Source organism: Enhydra lutris, unplaced genomic scaffold (assembly GCF_002288905.1).
Source record: "Enhydra lutris kenyoni isolate GAN:26980312 unplaced genomic scaffold, ASM228890v2 scaffoldscaffold48, whole genome shotgun sequence".
Taxonomy (NCBI): domain Eukaryota; kingdom Metazoa; phylum Chordata; class Mammalia; order Carnivora; family Mustelidae; genus Enhydra; species Enhydra lutris.
In genome coordinates this window covers 2,877,975-2,898,127 of record NW_019154132.1, presented here as the reverse complement: position 1 = coordinate 2,898,127, position 20,153 = coordinate 2,877,975, and the positions used below count along the sequence as shown (strand labels likewise).

General features: G+C 42.6%; 1 protein-coding gene across 1 annotated transcript in view; it reads left to right on the top strand.

Moving 5' to 3' along the window:
- Positions 1-1,119: 1,119 nt before the first annotated feature.
- LOC111156670 (myosin light chain kinase family member 4) overlaps positions 1,120-20,153 on the top strand; it is a 79,612-nt gene continuing 60,578 nt past the window's right edge. Inside the window, exon 1 of the mRNA XM_022517702.1 lies at positions 1,120-1,377. Coding sequence (XP_022373410.1) covers positions 1,219-1,377 — 159 coding nt within the window. The 5' untranslated portion in view covers positions 1,120-1,218. The remainder of the gene's footprint in view (positions 1,378-20,153) is intronic.

Here is a 20,153-nt window from a genome sequence, read left to right as displayed (position 1 = left end):
TATAAGTCATAGTTTGCCTTAGAAATAGCCATGCATCTGCCTCCTTATTTTAATAATGATTTTTTTTCAGGGCAATTTGAAGGAATGCTAGTATTCATCTATAATGTATCATAGAGAACTCTGGTTGGTACTACTTACATTTCAGAGTGTTTGAAGTAAGGTCTTCGTGTCTAAGAAGAATTTCACAGAGCATTGGATTTTTAATAATTTGGAACTCAAGACATATATGAATTTTACTATCTGAGTTCAGAGAATGAAAAATGAAGTTTTGTGGAGATAATTGCTGGTGATTTTAAATTTGAGAAAAAGCTGGAAGTAATTTTCAGAAAACGTCCAGCAGGGGGCCTCAGCAGTCAGCGGTGAGAACCCGCTGCAAATTCCAGCCAATCTCTCCCCAAACCCCCATACCATCAAGTATGTGGACACATACTATGTGTAGATCTCTAGTATCAGAGAGGTATTATGTGTATTATTTAATTTGTAATGAAAGTATTTCAAGGAAAGCACAACGATTTGTACTCCTTGATACCTAGCAGTTAATGACAATGCGCAGAAAACTATCTGGGTATCTTATCTGTGTGAGAAGGCTGTAAGGGAAACTTCATTTTTAAAATAATCATTTCTGGTGTAAGCAGAGAAGAGCTCTGGAATTGAGACATCTGGTGGAGATCACTCCCCAGATGGACAAAAGTCCCCCAGGGAAAGGATGAGAGACCCCCTCACACAGGAAGAAGCCCTTCCCGCCGGAATGGGAGGAGCGAAATCTGCAATCCCAGTTAGCCCCATCGAAATTTTATATTCTATATATAAATTGGCCACTTGATATAAATCTTATTTTATACAGTGAGGGACACAGTCACCCAGGGAAACTGAAGGTTGCCTTTTACTGTTCGCTTTTGTAGGAAAAGGTGGGGAAAAAAACCTTTTTTTTCTTTCAAAGTTCCAGCATTTGAAACTTGATATTAACATTGGCATTTCTCTTCCTAATTTTGGATCTTCTTTTCAGTTTAAATAGAAGGGACTTCAAAATTCTCACTGGTCATTTTCTTCAAAAGTCAAATATGTGAGTAAGTGATGAGAACTTTGTTTCCTTTTTTTTTTTTTTTAAACAGTCAAGAGGAAGGCACGCTCAAAGCTCATGATTGCGTCTTAATTTACAAATCAGAGGGAGATGAAAACCACACTCCAGACAGTAACTTAATCGGACTCACCACCAAGATGTTAAAAGTGAAGAGGCTGGAAGAAATCAACACATGTTATAAGAGTAACAAACTGGAGAAAATGGCTTTCTTCCACTGCATGGGAAAGGTTGAGAAAGTGAAATGTTTTCTGGAAGAAAGTTCTAGTGAACAGGACTCAAGATCTGGAAAGAATGAGGTAATTATGTGGTAATTTAGTCTTGTAAAAAGTATCCATTCTACTTTATCTATTTTTACATGAATCAGTAAATGTAGCCACTTAACAGACTCGTCAAATTCTATTTTTGTCGCTTGTGTGAAGAATTAAGGAAATTTTATGGTTAAAACATTTTTCCTTGTGTTTCCCTGAGGATTATGTGTTGTAGATTATACACCTGAGTTTGGTAAATAGATGCCTTTGAATGTGCATCTCTACCAGCAGGCTTCTCTTCATTGTGGTTGGCTTAGACGTTATGAATGAGAACTTCTGGAAACACACATTTCTTGAGCAGGATCAATTACAAGGATGGATCTGGGTGTGAAATTCAGAGAAGCACTATGAGGGGCACAATTGCTCTGTAGAAGAGTTTCTAATTTCCTCAAGACTTTGAGTTCCTCACAGCATGGGTCGCATAACTGTTGACAGTGACGGTGAGTGACGGGGACAAGCCAACCTTCCCTGAAGGCTATGCCTGGGTCCTCAGTTGTGCACAATGAGGTCCTGAGCCTGATTCTGACTACTTGATCTTTGGCAAGTTCCTAACCTCAGCCAAGATGCTGCCTCATCAGAATAATGGGTTGATGACTGTTGAGGAAGCTAAGTGTGATAATGTATATAGAGCACTTAGCACAGTATCTGTCATCATGATAAATGTTTGAGAAATGTCATCCAGCAGCAGTCTCCTCTCCTCTCTTGGCTCAGTCAACCCCACTCATGGATCCATGGAAGTGCAGTTCCTGGCCCAGGGTTGGCCTCACAGCATGGTGCCTGTGCCTTTCTTCTAGCATTTGCTATTGTTTTGAATGTTTGTCACCTTTCTCTCAACAGTGCTCTTCAAGGTCAAGACCTTGAATCACTCGTGCTTGGACTCTCCTGGTAACTAGCACAGAAGAGGTCCCCAAAATGTCTGTGGAATGAACAGATCTGTGGAAGTGAATCCTGCATTCTGGCTGAAGGCTAGGAATGAGTATTTTAGAAGATCAGAACAGGTGATTCTTACTAGGTAGGATTGGGAAACATCCTTTGTCCAACTACTGTTCTGAAGAGCACTGTTCAGATAGGGAGGGCATTTCTAACTGTGTCACCGACAATAAAGCAGGGCCATTAAGTAACTAGGGCAGAAAGTCTTCTCACTGTCAGTCAGTATGGAATGATAAAATGTGCTGGAGAAAAGAAATGAGATGGGTTGAAACTTAGGTCTCCTGAGAAAAGAAATTTCCACGGACTAAATGGAAGTGCCATATGAAGGACTTTCTCCTTAGGGCTGTTTTGATGCAAATGAATAAACAGAAGGATTCCTTTTTCTGTTCATTAATTTCTCTAGGACAGAGAAGACAAAACAATCTTATTGGATAACTTTGAAATAACCAGCTACTGGTAATAGTTTATATGAATTCGATTATTTTTCCAGTACTGTTTTTCTCTGGGTTCTGTGGTGTAATTTTTAGAAGTAGGAATTATCTTTGAAGAGTGAGGGGCTGCTAAAATGGAACAGAAATGTTTTAAGGAAGAATTGTTTTAATGATAAACTGCTTCAGGATATTTGAAATCAAATGATTGGGGCATAGTATTTTGAGATATTTTTTGAAGACGAGACTGAGAATGTTGGTCCTCAGAAAGGAGCGTCCTTCACACTTGGTCTTATGTCCCGCGTCTAACCCGGGCTTCCTGGCCTCGATCCTGCAGTCGACGCCACGCGGAAGGTGGAAAGGAGTGGCTGGAAGCTCCATAGGTCCCATTCAGCTTCTTCTTTGTAAGTGGCGAAGGGCCCAGAGATGTCAGCAATAAATTTCCCTGTCTCTCTCTCTCTGGCCCTCTGGCCCTCTGGCAGAGGGATGGAACATGAAGGGGAGACACAGAGCTCTTCTTTCTGTGGCTGCCAAGGTCATAGTCCTGGAGGCCCTGGCCGGCCCAGTCAGTGGGTGCCAGGATAGGCAGCGGGCCCTGGCCGTGGGTGGGTGGAGAAGGCCACGCCAGCAGCTCAGATGTCTGCAGGTCTACAGACAGAGCTACACTGACATGTCTCCATCTTCTGCTGGGGCCACAGTAAATCTTTACAATATCAGTTATCACTCTTCAGGGATGGTCTAAAAAAAAAAAATGCTTGCCATAATGTACCGTAAGTGAAGAAAATTTATTCTCCTTTCTCTTTTTATTCCTTCTCTTTTTGAGAAGATTAGCATTGCTAATCACAGTAGAAAATGTCACTGTGATGCAGTGGAAATAATTTACTCTGAATTTCGAATACTCTAATGATGTGGAAGCTTTGTTTGGAAGGTGTGAAGTACAATTTCTTTCTGGAAAGGTCTTTGCTCCCTAGTCCAGGCTGGTTATGCTCAGATTCCTTTATTTCCCCCTTATCTTAACCAAGTTTTTCTATTTCACTTACTTTTCCTCCACTAGATTAATTTTAACTATCTTCTTTCTTTTCCTCTACTTTATTTTTTGTTGAATTCGTTAAATGCCACATATTCTACTTTTCTCCTATGGTTTGCTTACTTTCTTTTTCTACTTCCCTTTTTATTCTGTTTTCTAGTGACTTTTCTCATTGCTTTATATTCTAGAGGATGGTTCAAAATCACCTAAATAATGCAGAACTTTTAAAAAGCTTATAGCAGAGATGCCATAACAAGGTCTAAACCTACATAATACGGTGTTGAAATAAAGTAAAACACAAAAAAATTAATCTGCTCCATACAAGGGATGAGCTCAGTAGCGACTGTTATATTATACTGTTATATTATATTATATGATACTATTAACTCGTAGATGGTAAATGACTCTCATAACTGTAATTAGCATCATTTTTATAGAATCAAGTCCAAGTTTTCTTCTTTGGTTAGTTCCTTATTACCTATATGAATAGCCCCTTGCTATACTTGTCTTAGATATAATTTACTGTTTAATACACACACTTCTCTTAGATATAATTTACTGTTTAATACACACACACACACACACACACACACACACACACACACACACACGTGCGTCCACACACTTGTTTAATAAAAGACAAAAGGGCCAGACAAGCAGGGTTCTACTCTCCCAATTGGTTCTGTCTGCCTCCCTTTGCCTACTCCCGCTTATGAAACATATATCTACTTTCTATGCCCAAGGTTATCATGTTTCTCTCCTTGTCCTTTGCTTTCCCTCCCACCCGCCGCCTTTCTTTAGAACCCTGTTCCCATCTTCCATCTGAAAGGCACGGTCCCAGCCAGGGGAGTGAGGCAGAGCTGTGGGGGTAGAAATAAGGATGACTCTACCAGAGGCAGAATCTTAAATGCCTGCTACAAAGGGTCCAAAGGCCAAACAAAAAATATTTACCGACAGGATGTGAATAGCACTGAGTGGGTTGGAGCAAAGCTTGGATCTTCCTATGTTGATTGCAGTTGGTGTGCTTAATTGCAGATGGCATTTCCTGACTAACCACTATGAAATTATACCACCAGCGGTGCTCAGAATGACTGACGTGGATATCAAAATACCACAGCCGAGGGCAGACGTTTTGTGATTTTTTAAAATTGCATTTCCCCACCCACATCTCTTTGCTCCTTTGCTCCTTTGTTTGGAAGGGCAGGAGAACAGAGAACGCTCCCTGGCGGTGGCCCAGCCAGTGAGCCAGAGGCCCGTTTCTGTGGTGCTAATCGTCCTTGAACTGGGGACAAGAGCATTCGAGTCGGTGTCCCTTGTCACCGGCGGGTCTGTCCCTGCCCCTACACCTGTTTCAGATCTGTCATGCAGGCCATCCTATTTTTCCTTTTAAAGAGACAGATTGTCTGTTGATCGTGTAGCTGGAAACACAGATCACAGGACCCCGCGAGAACCCTCCACCATCGGGCAACGCCTGCTCCTCAGGAACGCGCATGCAAACAAGCGTGTGCTTGGGAACGCGTTCGTCGTGCTAGATCAGGCGAGGGAAGGAGCATATAAGCCAGGTGGCTTCCATAGCCGCTCCCAGAGAATGGACTTAGCACTTAGAAGAAAGGACATCTGGATTGTAGGTAGTGCGTGCCTTATCTCGTCTTCCTTACTCTGGCGTGTGTTCCAGTCCGTGATGACACGGGGAGGTCACAGACAGGCTCCTGCTCTGGAGGAGACGCAGGTAGTAACATGGCTTTTAACTAAGACAGATTCATTTTACTGTTGTTCTATTTACCGTGCTATTTCCAACCAGGGAGCGGTGCTTGCCAAAGGAGACGGAATGCATGCCCCGTCTTAATCCTTGCCTAAGACTACCGTAGCCTTAGGAGGGGTTGGGATAATAATAGTGGCATGTGGCACATTTCAACATTCCACACACTTGCACCAACTTTCGGGGAACCTCAAAGCAGCCGTTCCTGCTGCATGTTAAAGTCGGTGAGCTATTTTTGTTTTCAGAGCTAAATAATGTCAACGGTTCTCCATTCCCCTACTACGCATATGACTTAATTATGAAAATAAAATGACACGAGAGCAAAACTTCCGTCCCCCTTATCATGTCTATGGTGAAAGCAGCACGTGAAGGGTGGCCACCTCCCCGGGGGAGCCCCCTGGGGGAGCCAGCTTGCCCAGCCTATATGCTCTTTCTTTGGAACCGTTGCCAGGTAATGCCTTTCACGTGATGCCGCAGCTATTCCAGGAATGGAATTCAGTCAGGAGAACAGCCCAATTCTGAAAGAAGAGAAATAATTCAGATTCTAAGGATTTTAGCACCTCCCAAGAGAGGGTATTTGCGTCTGGGAAAACAGCTCTTTCCACAAATTTAATTCTTTTATCAATTAGCATAAGATACATTATTTTAATGACAGTATAAAACTGTTTGGAAGAGACTACAGAAACAAGCCTGGTTCCCAGGAAGGGGATGTACAGCAGTGTCCCTCCACTTTGCTTGATCACCATCTACTCTCTGTACAGAGCTTTTAGGTTTTTCTCCCCCTAGTGAAACCCCTCCCATTAAATCTTTAAAAAAAAATATTTATTTATTTGACAGAGAGAGAGAGATCACAAGTAGGCAGAAAGGCAGGTGGTGGGGGTGGGGGGAAGCAGGCTCCCCACTGAGCAGAGATCCTGATGCGGGGCTCAATCCCAGGACCCTGAGATCATGACCTGGGTTGAAGGCAGAGGCTTAACCCACTGAGCCACCCAGGAGCCCCCCTCCCATGAAATCTTAACAACACAGATATACAGTATACCTGCTTACGTATTACAGGTATGTCTGTGCTTTATACTTAAAAGGAATACTTTTTTTCCACCCCTCCTAAAGAAACAATTTTACCCCTTTGGGGGGTGATACTGTCCTTGTTGAGAATGCATGATTTATAGTTAAAAAAATTTCTCCAGGGGAGTTGGGCATATATCCCTGTCCCTATACCTGCATGTAGATGGCTTCTTTATATTTATTCAACAAGGAACTGCCCCCTCAGCATCCTGGTGGTGTTGGAGGACTGAGAGCTCCAGGCATTGGACTTTCATAACGGCTCCCTTTCCAGGGGACCCTGACCCAATCAGTATTTTAGGGACCGTTAAGTTCACTTTCAGAGGAATTGCCAAACCTTGGAATGATATATTATCTGATCTATCTTTGTTGAGGACAAGGTAAAAGAGATGGGAGAAAGATAGATAGGCAGGAACAGACTTTTTTTGTTTTTTTTTTTTTTTAGTGAGATCATAAAACATTCTAAGTCTCTTTGGGTCTGACCTAGTGTCACCATTAGGTCTGTGTTTTCAGACTTGGTCAGTGTTGTCCAAGCATTACTCATTTTTGGCTGCTTAACACATATCCTATGGGAAATACCATGAGGGTTTTCATCTTCTATATGGAAAAAAATGAGTTATTCACCCAAGCTCTCAGAATGTAGCCTTCATACTATTTCCCAATGACAAGTTCAGCAAGATATATGCGCTAATTGGGAATGTTGTGGGAATGTATTTCAAGGAGTTTTTGCAACTTTTTAGCTGTAAAGAAAATGTCTCTTAAGTTAGATTTTTATAACGTATCTTATTGCTTTTCTCTCCCCATTGCTAATGGTTATTTAGAAATGTGGACAACCTATTGTCTTAGAAATATCCACAAGCACAGAAGTTTTAGGAACTGCCTTTTCCAAAGGCATCGGGAGATCATACTTGTGATATTAGTGTGCTTTGTATCCATAGAACATAAAACATAGCATTGGCATACAAGTATAGGGATATCCATAGAACATAAAGGAGTTGAAAGATTTTTCTAATACATTGGGTACAAATGCTTGCCTATGTAAAGCTCTGGGTGTCCTAAACCAAACACACAGAGGAGTCATATTGTTTGTGTCATTTCAGAGTCTCAGAATAATTAAAATTATGAGAGTTTTATGTTATTCAGTGTAATATGAGAAAAAAATATTTTTTTCTTTAAAAGTTAAAGCAATATAATAAAAAATATAAATATTGCAAATCAAGTCTTTGCTCTTAAGTAAGAACGTGTTAACATACTTGTTAATGAAATTCACCTCAAACATTAGAGTTGTGAAAGCATGTTGAGCTGTTAGGGTTTCTCAGACTTCAGGTTTTCAGTCCACCTTCATGGGTTTCGCTACTTCAACCCCTATCGATTACTATTTTCTTTTTTCTTTTTTTTTTTTTTAAGATTTTATTTATTTATTTGACAGACAGAAATCACAAGTAGGCAGAGAGGCAGGCAGAGAGAGGAGGGAAGCAGGCTCCCCGCTGAGCAGAGAGCCCGATGTGGGGCTCGATCCCAGGACCCTGGGATCGTGACCTGAGCCGAAGGCAGAGGCTTTAACCCACTGAGCCACCCAGGTGCCCCTCGATTACTATTTTCACATATCAAGTCATTTAAAAAATTTTAGTGAAAGCAACAACAGAGTGAAATCATGGTTTTGATATATTTATTCTAGATTTTCAAAGCCACAGTAACACACACACATACACTTTAAAAAATGGTTTATTAGTGTACAGTCTAAAATTACCCCAAATCCCTAATGATGAGGTGATCTCACATTAGCCTCTGGACCCCTAGACTCAGGAGGCTAGTTCCGGTTTTTTGCCCTGTGCTACTTGGTACTTTCAAATCTATTTCTCATTTCCTGCTCACTGTGTAGTGACAATAACAAAGACCAGGGAAACTGGTGATGAGCAGACAGCATTGGAGAGCAGAGAAATTCAGTGTTCCTTCAAGATAGTGGGTACATAGAAAACTGATAATAGGTAAAGTCTACGTAGCGCTTCTTACGTGCCTAGACCCGTGTTCTCCCTATTGTCGCTCTTTAGGTCCCCTCAGAAGGCAGAGCTGAGACAAAAGCATGTGGGTAGATGGTTTGTTTTTGGAATTGACTTCAACAAGTATGGGTAGGGGGCTGGGGAATGTGAAGTAGAGAAGGAAAGAAGCCCCAACAAGCTCACATTGCGAGGCTCGCCACTGCTGCGTAGGATGACCTCAGAGCTGTCCACCCAGAGGACTGAGGCGGGCAACAGTGATGCACTGGGTCATTGCCAATGGTCAAGAGCCGTCCCATCCATCGGGTGACTAATCCCCTGGCCCTTTCAGTTGCGTATAGGTGACTGTCGGTTCCCAGGGACGTCCCATGCACTTCAACCTCATTTGCAACTTTGACTTCAGGAAGAGCGTCTGACTTGCTAGTCCACTGATTTGGTAGGAATAATGTGCTCCTTTGGATCCCAGCACAAGCCTGCAGCATAATCCATGGCTCATGGGCTTCGTCCACTCGGGGTTTCTGAGGAGCCCAGGTCAGTGTGGCACTTCTATAACAAATGGGACACTAAAGACCTGTGCTCTAGCAAGGAAGCTGTGACTCAGAGATTAGGGACCTAGACACATAGGAGCCTTGGTGGTCAGCTCATCCAAATCCTTCTTTGAAGGGGGGACTCAAAGCCCAAGAGGGGTAAACTGGACTTGACCAAGATTCATTACATGGAGGGACTATTCTCAGCTAAAATCAGAATTACCATCCCAACCGTGTTTTCCAAGTCGCTCTTTACAAAAAACAAAAGTTTCATTAGAGCCAGACTTTTTCACGGAAGGGGTGGGCAATGCTTTCCATGGTAGCTGTGAAGGCTCCGTGTTGGCCATGTCCCATGTGAACACAGCGCCACAGGTATCCCGGGCAGGCGCTGGCTCAGCCGGCCCGGAGCAGGGCAGCTTTTCGAGTCCTGCAGGCCTGCCTCGAAGGATGGCTGGCCATCAGCCAGGCCCACTGGCATCTTGCCTTGGCGCTCCCTCTTTCTAGGCAGGAGCATCCTGCTTCTTAACTTTCCCGTGCATCAGGCTCTTCCTCTATGAACAGTTCCCACAAGGCTTCAACTCAGGAGCTGGGCACCTGAGCAGCAAGGTGCCCAGTTAGAAGGCTCAGGTGGTGAGAGATCAGGTTGAATGCTGCTGTCAGTGGCGGGGTGTCAGGAAATTCTAAAGCAAGGTAGTGACCTGGCTGGAATGAGGGGCGTGTGAGCCCAGCCTCTCCGTTTGTCTACCTGATCTCTAGCTTCTAGCATTGGCATTCCAAATGTAAGCAGTGAACAAGGTTGTAAGCTTTCCCTGTTCTATTTAGTATATGGTTTGGGGCTTATCTGAACTAATTGGGATGAGGGATAAGTATAAAAATGAATTACAGAGACAAGATTTTAATTTGTAAGTGTACTTTTTTCTTGTGTCCTTGAGAAATGACTCTACCTTCTGTGCAATATAAATGTTTTATAATAGCATTTCCCCACATCCAGCCATATGTTTCTCTTTTTAAAAAAAATTTATTTATTTGAGAGAGAGAGAGAGCAGGGGGAGGGGCAAGGGGAGAGGAGAGAGAGAGAGAGAGAATCTCAAGCAGATTCCCTGTTGAGCAGGGAGCCCCATGCAGGACTTGATCTCATGACCCTGAGATCAGATCAAGAGTCAGATGCTTAACCCAATGAGTGACCCAGGAGCCCCCAGCCATACAATTCTACATGGACTTTTACTCTGCTATTTCTGGAATGCCTAGTGCAGGTATACCCATGGAGTTTTTAACTGCAGAGTTTTGACGGGGCATAATAATCAACCTCTGACAAGCATTGTGCTATCCCTGTATTCCAGAGTATCTGCCATTCCAGGGGTCCCCGTCTAGCTTGGACATCTTTGCTTCTAGCATATATTTGGTCTAGAGGGTGGTTTCTGATTCTGAGCTCCCTTGGACACTGGAGGATAAGAGAGGAGGAACTAGCAGGAGCTGAATATTTTATTTGGAGCTTCTAAGTCTCCTAGAATCTGCCAGAGGCCTTTGCACGTCCCTGAGTCACTCATGTCCCTTCAGTTCTCTGGAGAGGGCTTCAGATAACATCATCGTGCGGCCCTAGAAAGTGCTCATCACCCATTCCAGCCTAAACCCCAAAGAAGGTCTTAGCAACCCTTGGTATTTTCCCAAATTGTCCAAGAAAGAGAAACAGGGGGTGGAACAGGCAAGGGGAACTCATGATGAATCTTACCTTGTTCAGCACTGTCTTTCACTGGGACATCATCCACTAGCCCAGTAGTTCTCCAAGGGATGTACCTGGGCCCCCTGGGGAACCCTAAGACCCTTTGGAGGTCTGCAAGTTCAAAACTATTTTCATAATCGTTCAAATTATTGACCTTTTCCACTGCATTGACATTTGCCCTGGTGATGAACAGGCAATGATGGGCAAACTCCTGGCTCCTCAGCACAAAATACGGCAGTGGGACCAAAGTGTCCTAGTAATCATAGCATTATTCACCACCAGATGCTCAAAGTTTTTGTTCTGTTTTGTTTTTGAAAGAGCCAGTCTTCCTTAAAAATGTACTTGATGAAACAGGAATGTAAATGTAGTTAATCAGTCTGTATCAAAGTCATTTAGATCTTTGTGTCCATATTCTACATCAATCTACTCAGTAAAGAATTACCGAGTTTCTACTGCACAAAGACACACTGTTGATTCTCTGGGACTGTCCCATAGTCGTTGCAGGATACGACTCTGGTTTGGAGTGTAGATACCTGGAACTCAAAGACACAAGCAATTTCACATATTGATGCCCACTGATGGCATCAAAAAGAGGCAGAATCTGATGAAACAAGATTATTTATTTGAAGGGTAAACACAGGATATGCATTTAGGTAGAAAATGTCTCTTTTCTGTTTAGTCTGAGTTCCCCGTATTAGAGACGTTTTATGTTAGGATCTCCCTTTAAACCCCTTGGCAATCTGTACTTATTTAGAAATTTAAGAATGGATAGTGACCTGTGTCAGGTCCCCATTTTCTTCCCAACCTTCCAGAATAAGCATGTTGAATTAATACGATAATATAGTTAAGTTTCTGAGTTCTTAAGGCTGTGTTTGCATTTGACGTTTAGGATTTATGCTTTCAGTTTGGTCTGTTTATTTATTTACTTATTTTATTTAACAAGCACGTAAGTGGCCCTCATTGTGTTCCAGAACATGTGCTAAGCAATTTACAAATAAGAACTCACTTAAACCTTGTAAGCACTACCTGATTGGCTCCATGGATAACACTAATGATTGCTAACACTTATGTTTATTGCGTCCCAGGCACCTGTTAGGAATTTTCATACAGCGTCTCAGTTAATCCTCAATGGTCCAATGCATTTGTATAATAATTACCTCTATTTTATAGATAAGTGAGGCTTAATGACATCAGGCACTTGCCCAGAGTTATACCGCTATGTATCATGATATCTGCTGAATATGTTAGCTTGCCCAAAAACATGAAAAGGAAAATTACATTTATTTGAAGAAAATTTAACTGGAATTTATTTTTTTTAATTTAAATGTGAAGTATTTGAAAACAAATGGTCTCTGATGAATTTTCCAAGGACAGTTTGTATTATCTTCGCATTATCTGAAATGTAGCTTCCATTTGGTGAATAGCTTGCTTGTTTGTTCTATTTCTCTATGCAAACAGAGCCAGAGCCGCTAGATTGAAAGTGGTCCAGTTTCTTTGGCTTGACAAAGTGAGGCTCTGTTCTGGAAATGTGATGTAACAGTGACCTCTAGCGGGGAGAAGTTGCAAAAGTTAACTGTGGCTGGGCAGTGACGCCACATCACTTCAGGCTAATCTTGATCTTAGGGACTGTGTGTCCTGTGGCTGCAGCCATCGGCGGGTGTTGGTCCATGAACACAGCAGAAGCCAGGCGAGAATACATTGGAACTAATGCTTCTCTCAAATACATAATAAAGCTGGAAAATGATAAGCTAAATCAACTTATTTTGTTATAACGATACAGTACATCACATACAAAATACGTGTTAATTAATTGGCTGTTTACATGGTTGGTAAGGCTTCTGGTTAACAGGAAGCTGTTGGTAGTTAAGTTTTGGGGGAGTCAAAAGTTATATGTGGATTTTCAACCATGCAGTTCAAGGGTCCACTGTGTTTGACACAGAGAAGGATTTAGTAACGTCGGCTTGATAGAACATGAGAGAAGGAAGAGCCCATTTATTTTATTGGACACATGTTACTGAACATGTCATAGGACCAGGCAATGGGTGGCTCATAAAGCCTGACACAGAGACAGTTAACAAAGAGTTATTAACTCTCAAATTATAACAGTTACTATCACCGGTATGACAAAAGGCGCAGGAGACTCCACTGATGTCCTGTCCAGCACCTTCATCTCTTGATATTTCAAATGGTGAATGATAAGACCCGACTTACCTACCTGTTGGTTACCACAAGAGAAGTTGCATTCTCTACTTCTCGACTCCCCAACCCTGTTCCTTGAGAACCACCCCTGGTCCCAAGCTCAGGAGGGCACGCACAGTTTACTAACAGAGCTGTACATTACTGGGGGATACAGGGAAGAATGGAAACTTACTAGGCATAATATCTAACTCTTAAGCTTGCCCACCAGAAGATAATGACCTCTAATTGAAGCCTATCAGTCTATTTCCAGTTATTCTATTTTAATACTATATGTTTGTATGATCATATCATCTTATGTGGGATTATTAATATTATTTCCCAACATATAACATTGGAAATTCTCAATGCATATTATAATATTAAAAGCTCCAAGAGGTCCTCTGTTAAAACAACAGAACCATTTTAACCAGGCACATGGGAAGCATTCCACAAATGTTAGCTGATATCTGAAATATTATTAGCATTCTACTTTATCCTAGAGCTTTCAAAATTTATCTAACCACTGAACTCTTCTGTTTCCTGACTCATCTTCACGTCTTAGGATGCCATAGATGCACCTTGGGGAATGCTGGTTTAGAGAGATCCATTATCGACTCTGATATCAAATAACCCCAGAGTCACATCTCCGTGGGGCCCCGTACCCCTGTGTGACCTTAGCCATTTAACCTGAATCTCTAACCCTAGTTCATCATAATGGGTGAGAATGCCCATCTTGCAGAATAATTGGGAGAGTTAAATTAGCTAATTTATCTGTTAACAAGTGGCTTGGTGCCTGGCACAGAGATGTGACCCCCAAATTTAATATCTGTTCCCACTTCTTTATTTTCATCATACCTTACCTCATTCTTTTTCCTCTTCTATACCTTTTGAAATCCTTCCTGTCTTTCAAGGTTAGATTCAAATCACACCACCATTGATTCTAATCTGACATCCCACCTCACCCTGCCCACCAATTTTTCCTTGACTACATCGTTTTAAGTACACCATTTAAATAATGTGTGCCATTTGTGTGGATAGTTTTTGTGTCCTTTCTGGTAATAAATTTTTCATAGGTTGGGTGTCTGCTCCTAAAAAGCTGGGACTCCTTCTCTGTGGGGAATCACCCTCTAGATTTCTTTGTATCCTTCTTAGCAACCGTGTTAGGCATGTCCATTTTCATTTGTGCTCTAGTTATTACCAACACATTTTAGGAAAAATTTCATATTTTAAGTCTTTGAAGTGAAGATAATTATTAATATACTTATGTCAAATATTTAAACAAAGCAATGAGTAGAATTCCAAGTAGCAGAATATTTGGAATGATATTGGTGTTGGACATTTCCCCCCAAAGTTTAAGAGGATATGCTTGAATAAAATTTTAATCATTTCTAGACTGGCAGAATCAGTTTTGAGAGATTGGTATGATCTGATACACTCCAGCATTCTTCATTTACCCACAGATCAGTGTGTCTGCAATAGAACAGCACCCATAGCTCTGGGTGTTTTCTGCCTCCTTTTGAAGAAGAAGGCAATGTATTTCCTCTTTCTCTCAAGTCGAAATCTCTCTATCAACTCGTACCCTGAAATGGCTCTAATAAAATTGAGTGAAAATTATTTATAATTATATCTAAGGGACAATGCATAGATTCTGAAGTCCCTTTTGAAATTAACTATCCAATAAAGAGTAGATTAATTTGAACATAGTTTTTATTTTTTTGTTCCTCTTGTATATTCTGATCCTTAACAGTTGCTGTTTAAGTGCGATGAAGATGGTCATCTGCTACAGATCAGAATCTCATTGTTCAAAGCGTGGTCTGTGACTTATCAGCATCTCCTGGGAACTTGTTAGAAATACGGACTCTTAGGTCGCACCCAGATCTACTAAATAGGAATGCATTTTAATAAGACCCCTAGGTGATTCATATGCATATTAAAGTCTGAAAAGCACTAGAATATTTGTTACTCTTAGAACAGAAAAACAAAGGGCCAAAGTTTACTGCAAAAAATTGCTAAAAGGAAAATAAACATTTCCGACTGCACTTATGAATATATGCTTACCTAAGTAATCTATTTGTATATTACATGTATACATGCACATATATATTCAGGACATAAATGTATACATGTGTTTCCTCCAAGGGGTCGCTCTGGCTGCTTCTTGGGAACCAGGCAATATCCTTTCTTGAACATCTTATGAGAATATTTTCCTTGATAAAATAAATATGTCTAATAATAGTTCTTTCCATAAGATTTCCCAGGCAGACAAAATACAAAGCTTGCATTCTGGCCAGTGAGATTAGCTGGGTGAGAGAACTTGTGAAGTGTCAGGAATGGCCTGCTCTCTCTGCGAGGGTCACACTGGTCCTCTCAGCGATGGGTGCGGGCATCAAGGTCCTTGCTCATTTGAGAGTTTGCAGCCCTCTGAAGAGACTGTGCGTCATGGAAATCCCTTGGTCTGCTCTTGTCCGCAAAGCAACAGGGGGTTTAATTGAAAGCCACGTATGTGCTGAGTAAAGGACTAATCCCTGCGATTCTATCTGGTCCCTGAATTTCTTCTTGTGCTGGTGCTTCCTAGCACGTAAGCACGAGCACGTGTGGTGTGGAGCAGCTGGAGCCATCGCGTTCCACTGGCACCGGTTTTGGGACGGCTTTTGATTCAGAAGCTCTCAGGGTCAAGTGGAAAGATCACTGGTGTCTGGAGTCTGTGGGTCCTTCCGGCCTTTGCCACTCACATTAGATAAGTGACCTTGACTATGTTATGTAACTCTCCAAGACTTCGTTTATCTGGGAGGAGAAACAGGTTGGAATGCAGCATGTCTCAGACGCTCTTGAACACGGGGATCACCTAGGAGGCTTGGGGAGTGCATAGATCCCCAGCCCCCCAAGAGCCACTGATGAAGAATCTCCTTGAGTGGAGCTTGGGAATCTGTGTTTCTAATCACCCTTCAGGGGATTCTTATGGGGAGTGTGGTTAGCGCTGTTCTAGGGAAACCATTTGATTGACGTCCTGCTCATTTCCCTTCTTCTATCCCTGAACTTTTTCATATCGGCCGATTCTGACCGGCAGCTAAGAAGGCGATGTTATGTGATTGCTGGGGGTTGGTTAGACTATAAAAATATATGAAACTTTAGGGGTGTCTGGGTGGCTCAGTGAGTTGAGCCTCTGCCTTCGGCTCAGGTCATGATCTCAGGATCTTGGGATCGAGCCCCCGCATCAGACTCTCTGTTCAGCGGGGAGCTTGCTTCCTCCTCTCTGCCTACCTCTCTGCCTATTTGTGATCTCTCTCTCTCTTTCAAATAAATAAATAAAATCTTTAAAAAATATGTGAAACTTTGGCCTGAGGATTCATCATCCCTACCTCTTACTGTGAAGTTAGTCTTGTGACCACTTGAATTTTCTTATCTGTAGAATAAGCTGGTGATAATACACATGGATGAGGTGATTTTTGTTCTGAGTAAATGCTGTGTAACTGTCAGCTGATATTATAGAACTTCTTGAGCCTCCTGTTGCTTGTTTGGTTTCTGGGGATTATGAATTCATGGAAAATTGTGGGAAACTATAGTTTTTACATATATATTTCCATTTCCACCATAACTCTTCTTTCCTTGCATCAGTTGCATCAAGACTAAAATGAGAAATGTTTTGTAGGATAAAAAATTTGGTTCTCTCATACCCAGTGAGAGAAGAGAGAGTGCTGGCTTCCTCACAGTTGTGTAGAAGATACACTAGGTAGTTAAGGTAGCCTACAAAAGAGGATTTATCCAGGATAAAACCAACAGATTAACAATAATCCGATAAGAAGAAAGATATAGTACAAAGTTTTAAAGAAGATTTGAGAACCATTTTGCACAACGTGCGAGCAGGTAGGAGACCCTGTCCCTGTCTGAATCATTATAATAAAGTAAGTCTTCCTTGAATGTATTTGAGACACTGGATGAAATCCAACCCCAGTATTCTTAGCCCTCAACATAGCCACAAATAGATTGGGAGAGCAGTTGGGGACAGAGGGTCAAGGAAGGTTTTCAATGAAAGAATGTTTGGGAGGAACAGCCAAGGTCAGGTGGAGTGAAGCCTAAACCTTCAGTGTGAGGTCACTCCCAGCAGAAATGAAGCACAGTCCAGTCCCTTTGGCCCTTCCTGCAAAACCCTCTAGATTTTCAGTTTTATGGCATTGGCAATAAAGATTCCACTAACCTTCCGGAATGCTGACTCCACCTCCTCCCAAGACTCCAGCAGCTTCAGGGGTCACGGCCTGGCACAGAACAGCATTCCTAGGGTCACTGCAGAGTTGGCCACTAAGCTGCATCAAGACCAAAGTCCAGCTCAGATGGATCCTGGCTGTGTGTGTGAGCCCAGGTGGGAACTACTGTCACCAGAAATGCAAGGAACTATACTGTTTGGCTCAGACCAGCTGGAAAAGATTTATGAAATGCTTCTTAAGTGCCCAGATACCCGCTAGGCTCTATAGAGGAGGCCAAAGAAATGGGATTTACAGTGCCCATCACGATTAGCTGTTGGACCTAGGTCAGTTCCTGTAGCTTGCTGAGCAGGTATTTGAAATGTGGGGTTAATAACACTGCTGTCATGCGGGCTGCTAGGCAGAATACATAGACACTGTGTATAAAGCCCTTAGCATTCTGCCTGATACATACTGAGCACTCAGTAAATGGGAGCTCACGTTAATATTATTGTTACTGTTACTCGAGAGGCTTATCATTTAGTCGAGGTTGAAATGTCTGATTATATGAATCAGGAGGAAAACCAAGCTGGGCAAATTCAAGCATGGTTATTAGGGACTGTAAGTCTCCAAGCACAGCTGGCAGGAGGGTCCAGGCTGATCTCCTGTGGGACAGACCCACAGACCTTGGTTGTTTGGGGCTTTCTCTCCTCCCACTTGGGTTTATGCAGAAATGGAGTCACCTGCAGGACCACCTCACTACCATGTAGAAGGGAGCACTCATGGACATCTATTGTTATGATCACCCTCTCCTTGCTGCCACTTTCCCTTCTATACCGACCCCCTTAAATCTCCAACCTCGGAGCCGAATCTCCAAGTCCTTTTGGAATAAAAGATAAACCAGATAAAACGGGCCCGTGAAACTGGGATCGCGGTTTGGAGTTCATTCGTTTTGCCAGTCCTTGCTGGACACCCCAATGGGTGGATGTCGGGTGGGTGGTGAGATGGTGTGGATGCAGCTGTGAGTGAAAGAAACTGTCTCCCCTCTGCCCCCACCACCCCCCCGAGAAGTCAGGCCATTGAAAAGAGGGCTGAGGGAGAAGAGAAGCCCAGAGGCTGGGGGACCGGACCTCGCCTGCAGGTAACTCGTCACAGCCTCTTTGAGCACACGGTGCTCCAGTTCACCTCCGCAGACTGAACAAGAATGGACAGAGCCGGGCAGCATACAGGAGGTGCTCAATAAAGGCGGATTGAACAGGTGGACTAAAGAAGGAGGCACAGCAGAGGGAGACGGAGTTGGAAGGGCTGAGTGCCCCTCCAGACCTGCCTGACCAGAGTCTGGGGAGAGAGGAGCTGGCTCCGGAGTGCAGATAGCAAAGGGAAGCCTGTTTCCTTGCATTTGACAGCTCTGATTTCCTGCTAATACTCCTACCATTATTTTGTCGCCCCTAAAAGTCAATTCTGGCAATTCCAGGGCTCATTTCTGGGACTTCTTAGAAATGAAATTATACTTGGTGCCATTTCCCTTCCTTCTGAAATTACTATTGCTATATTTTTAGTATGTTTTAGGGGAGTAAAAAGCATTACTAACCTCTAGTTTTCCATATAACCACTTCTGATGACTACTCCTTTTAAATACCTCTTCTTTTTTTCTAGGCCATCCAGCCTGAATTAACTTTTCTTTAAGAAAAGCCCTTTCGTGGTTTATAAATTTTAATGCAAGATGCTAACTGCCAGGATATTTTTGGACCACAACCAGGGATTTAACCAGCCTCCCTTAACAGATGAAACGAGGCGAGCCTGTATGCACCTGGACACAGTGGCCCTTTCATCGTTCACTTTCAAAGTCATGACACCTCCTGGTTTTAACCTCAGGACGTCAGGAATTTTCTTTTAAAACCTGTTTCCTGGAAATAGGTCTTTGCTGTGCTAATGGATAGTTTTTCACTTCATATTTTTTAAGGTGCATAAATTCTATTTTTTTCCTCTTGCAAATAAACACACACACACACACACACACACCAGGGTATGGAGGGGCATGGTAAGAGTCTCCTCTGTATTAAATAGTACAGACCATCCCTGTCCTGGATTTTAAATATTTCATTAGCAACAAGGGATTCTTACACTGCCCTATTCATTCCCTGTTCCTCCTCGAACACCGGACTGATTATTTTGATTAAAAGTGCTGAGTAAGAGAATGTGGGCTGAAAATTAGCCTCTGAAGCAAACGCCAGAGCCTTTAACCACATAAGGACCTGCTCCTCTGGCTATTTGGAGTTCTTGGTTCAATGCTGTAATTAAGGAAAACTGATTTTTTGAGACTTGCCCCCTCTCAATGTTTCCTTAGTCTTTCTCCCCCTGTGCTGGGCAATTCTCCTGAAACAGAGTCACTCCAAGCCGGGAAAGTACCTTTGTGCAACATTTTGAAAAGTGTTCCATCTAAGGCAGTAGATTTGCAGGAACATCCCTCTACATGTCTCATGGGCTGAAGTCTTGGTCAGCTAACATCACTTGTGGGAGAAGAAAAAGGCATCTGTTCCTTAGGCTTAGCTGCGGGAACACACTGGCTTACCGTCCATTTGCCTCCTGGAAGAGTAGCCTTGTGTGGTGTGTGACCCACACACTGAATGTGCGTGTCCGGCTGGAATCAGAACTTGCTCTTAGAGTGCTCTCCATTCGTTCTTGTTGAGCTGCTAAGAGTTCATCCTTAAGAATGTAAATAATGCATTTGTGAAAGCTTAGTGGGTTTCCTGGGAAGGCAGTGCTTTAGGGAGAAGAAAAGCTAGCATTTGCCAAATGCATCTCCATCTGGATGGAGGCAAAAAGTTGTCTTGGGCCCAGTGGTCCTGCTGGGAGAAATTGCTTGAGTAACCCTTCTGGGTTATGTAAATAAGAAAATCACAGAAACCACTGCCTTCCAGATAGGTTTCAACAGGCTCCTTTGTAGTTGGGCAAAAA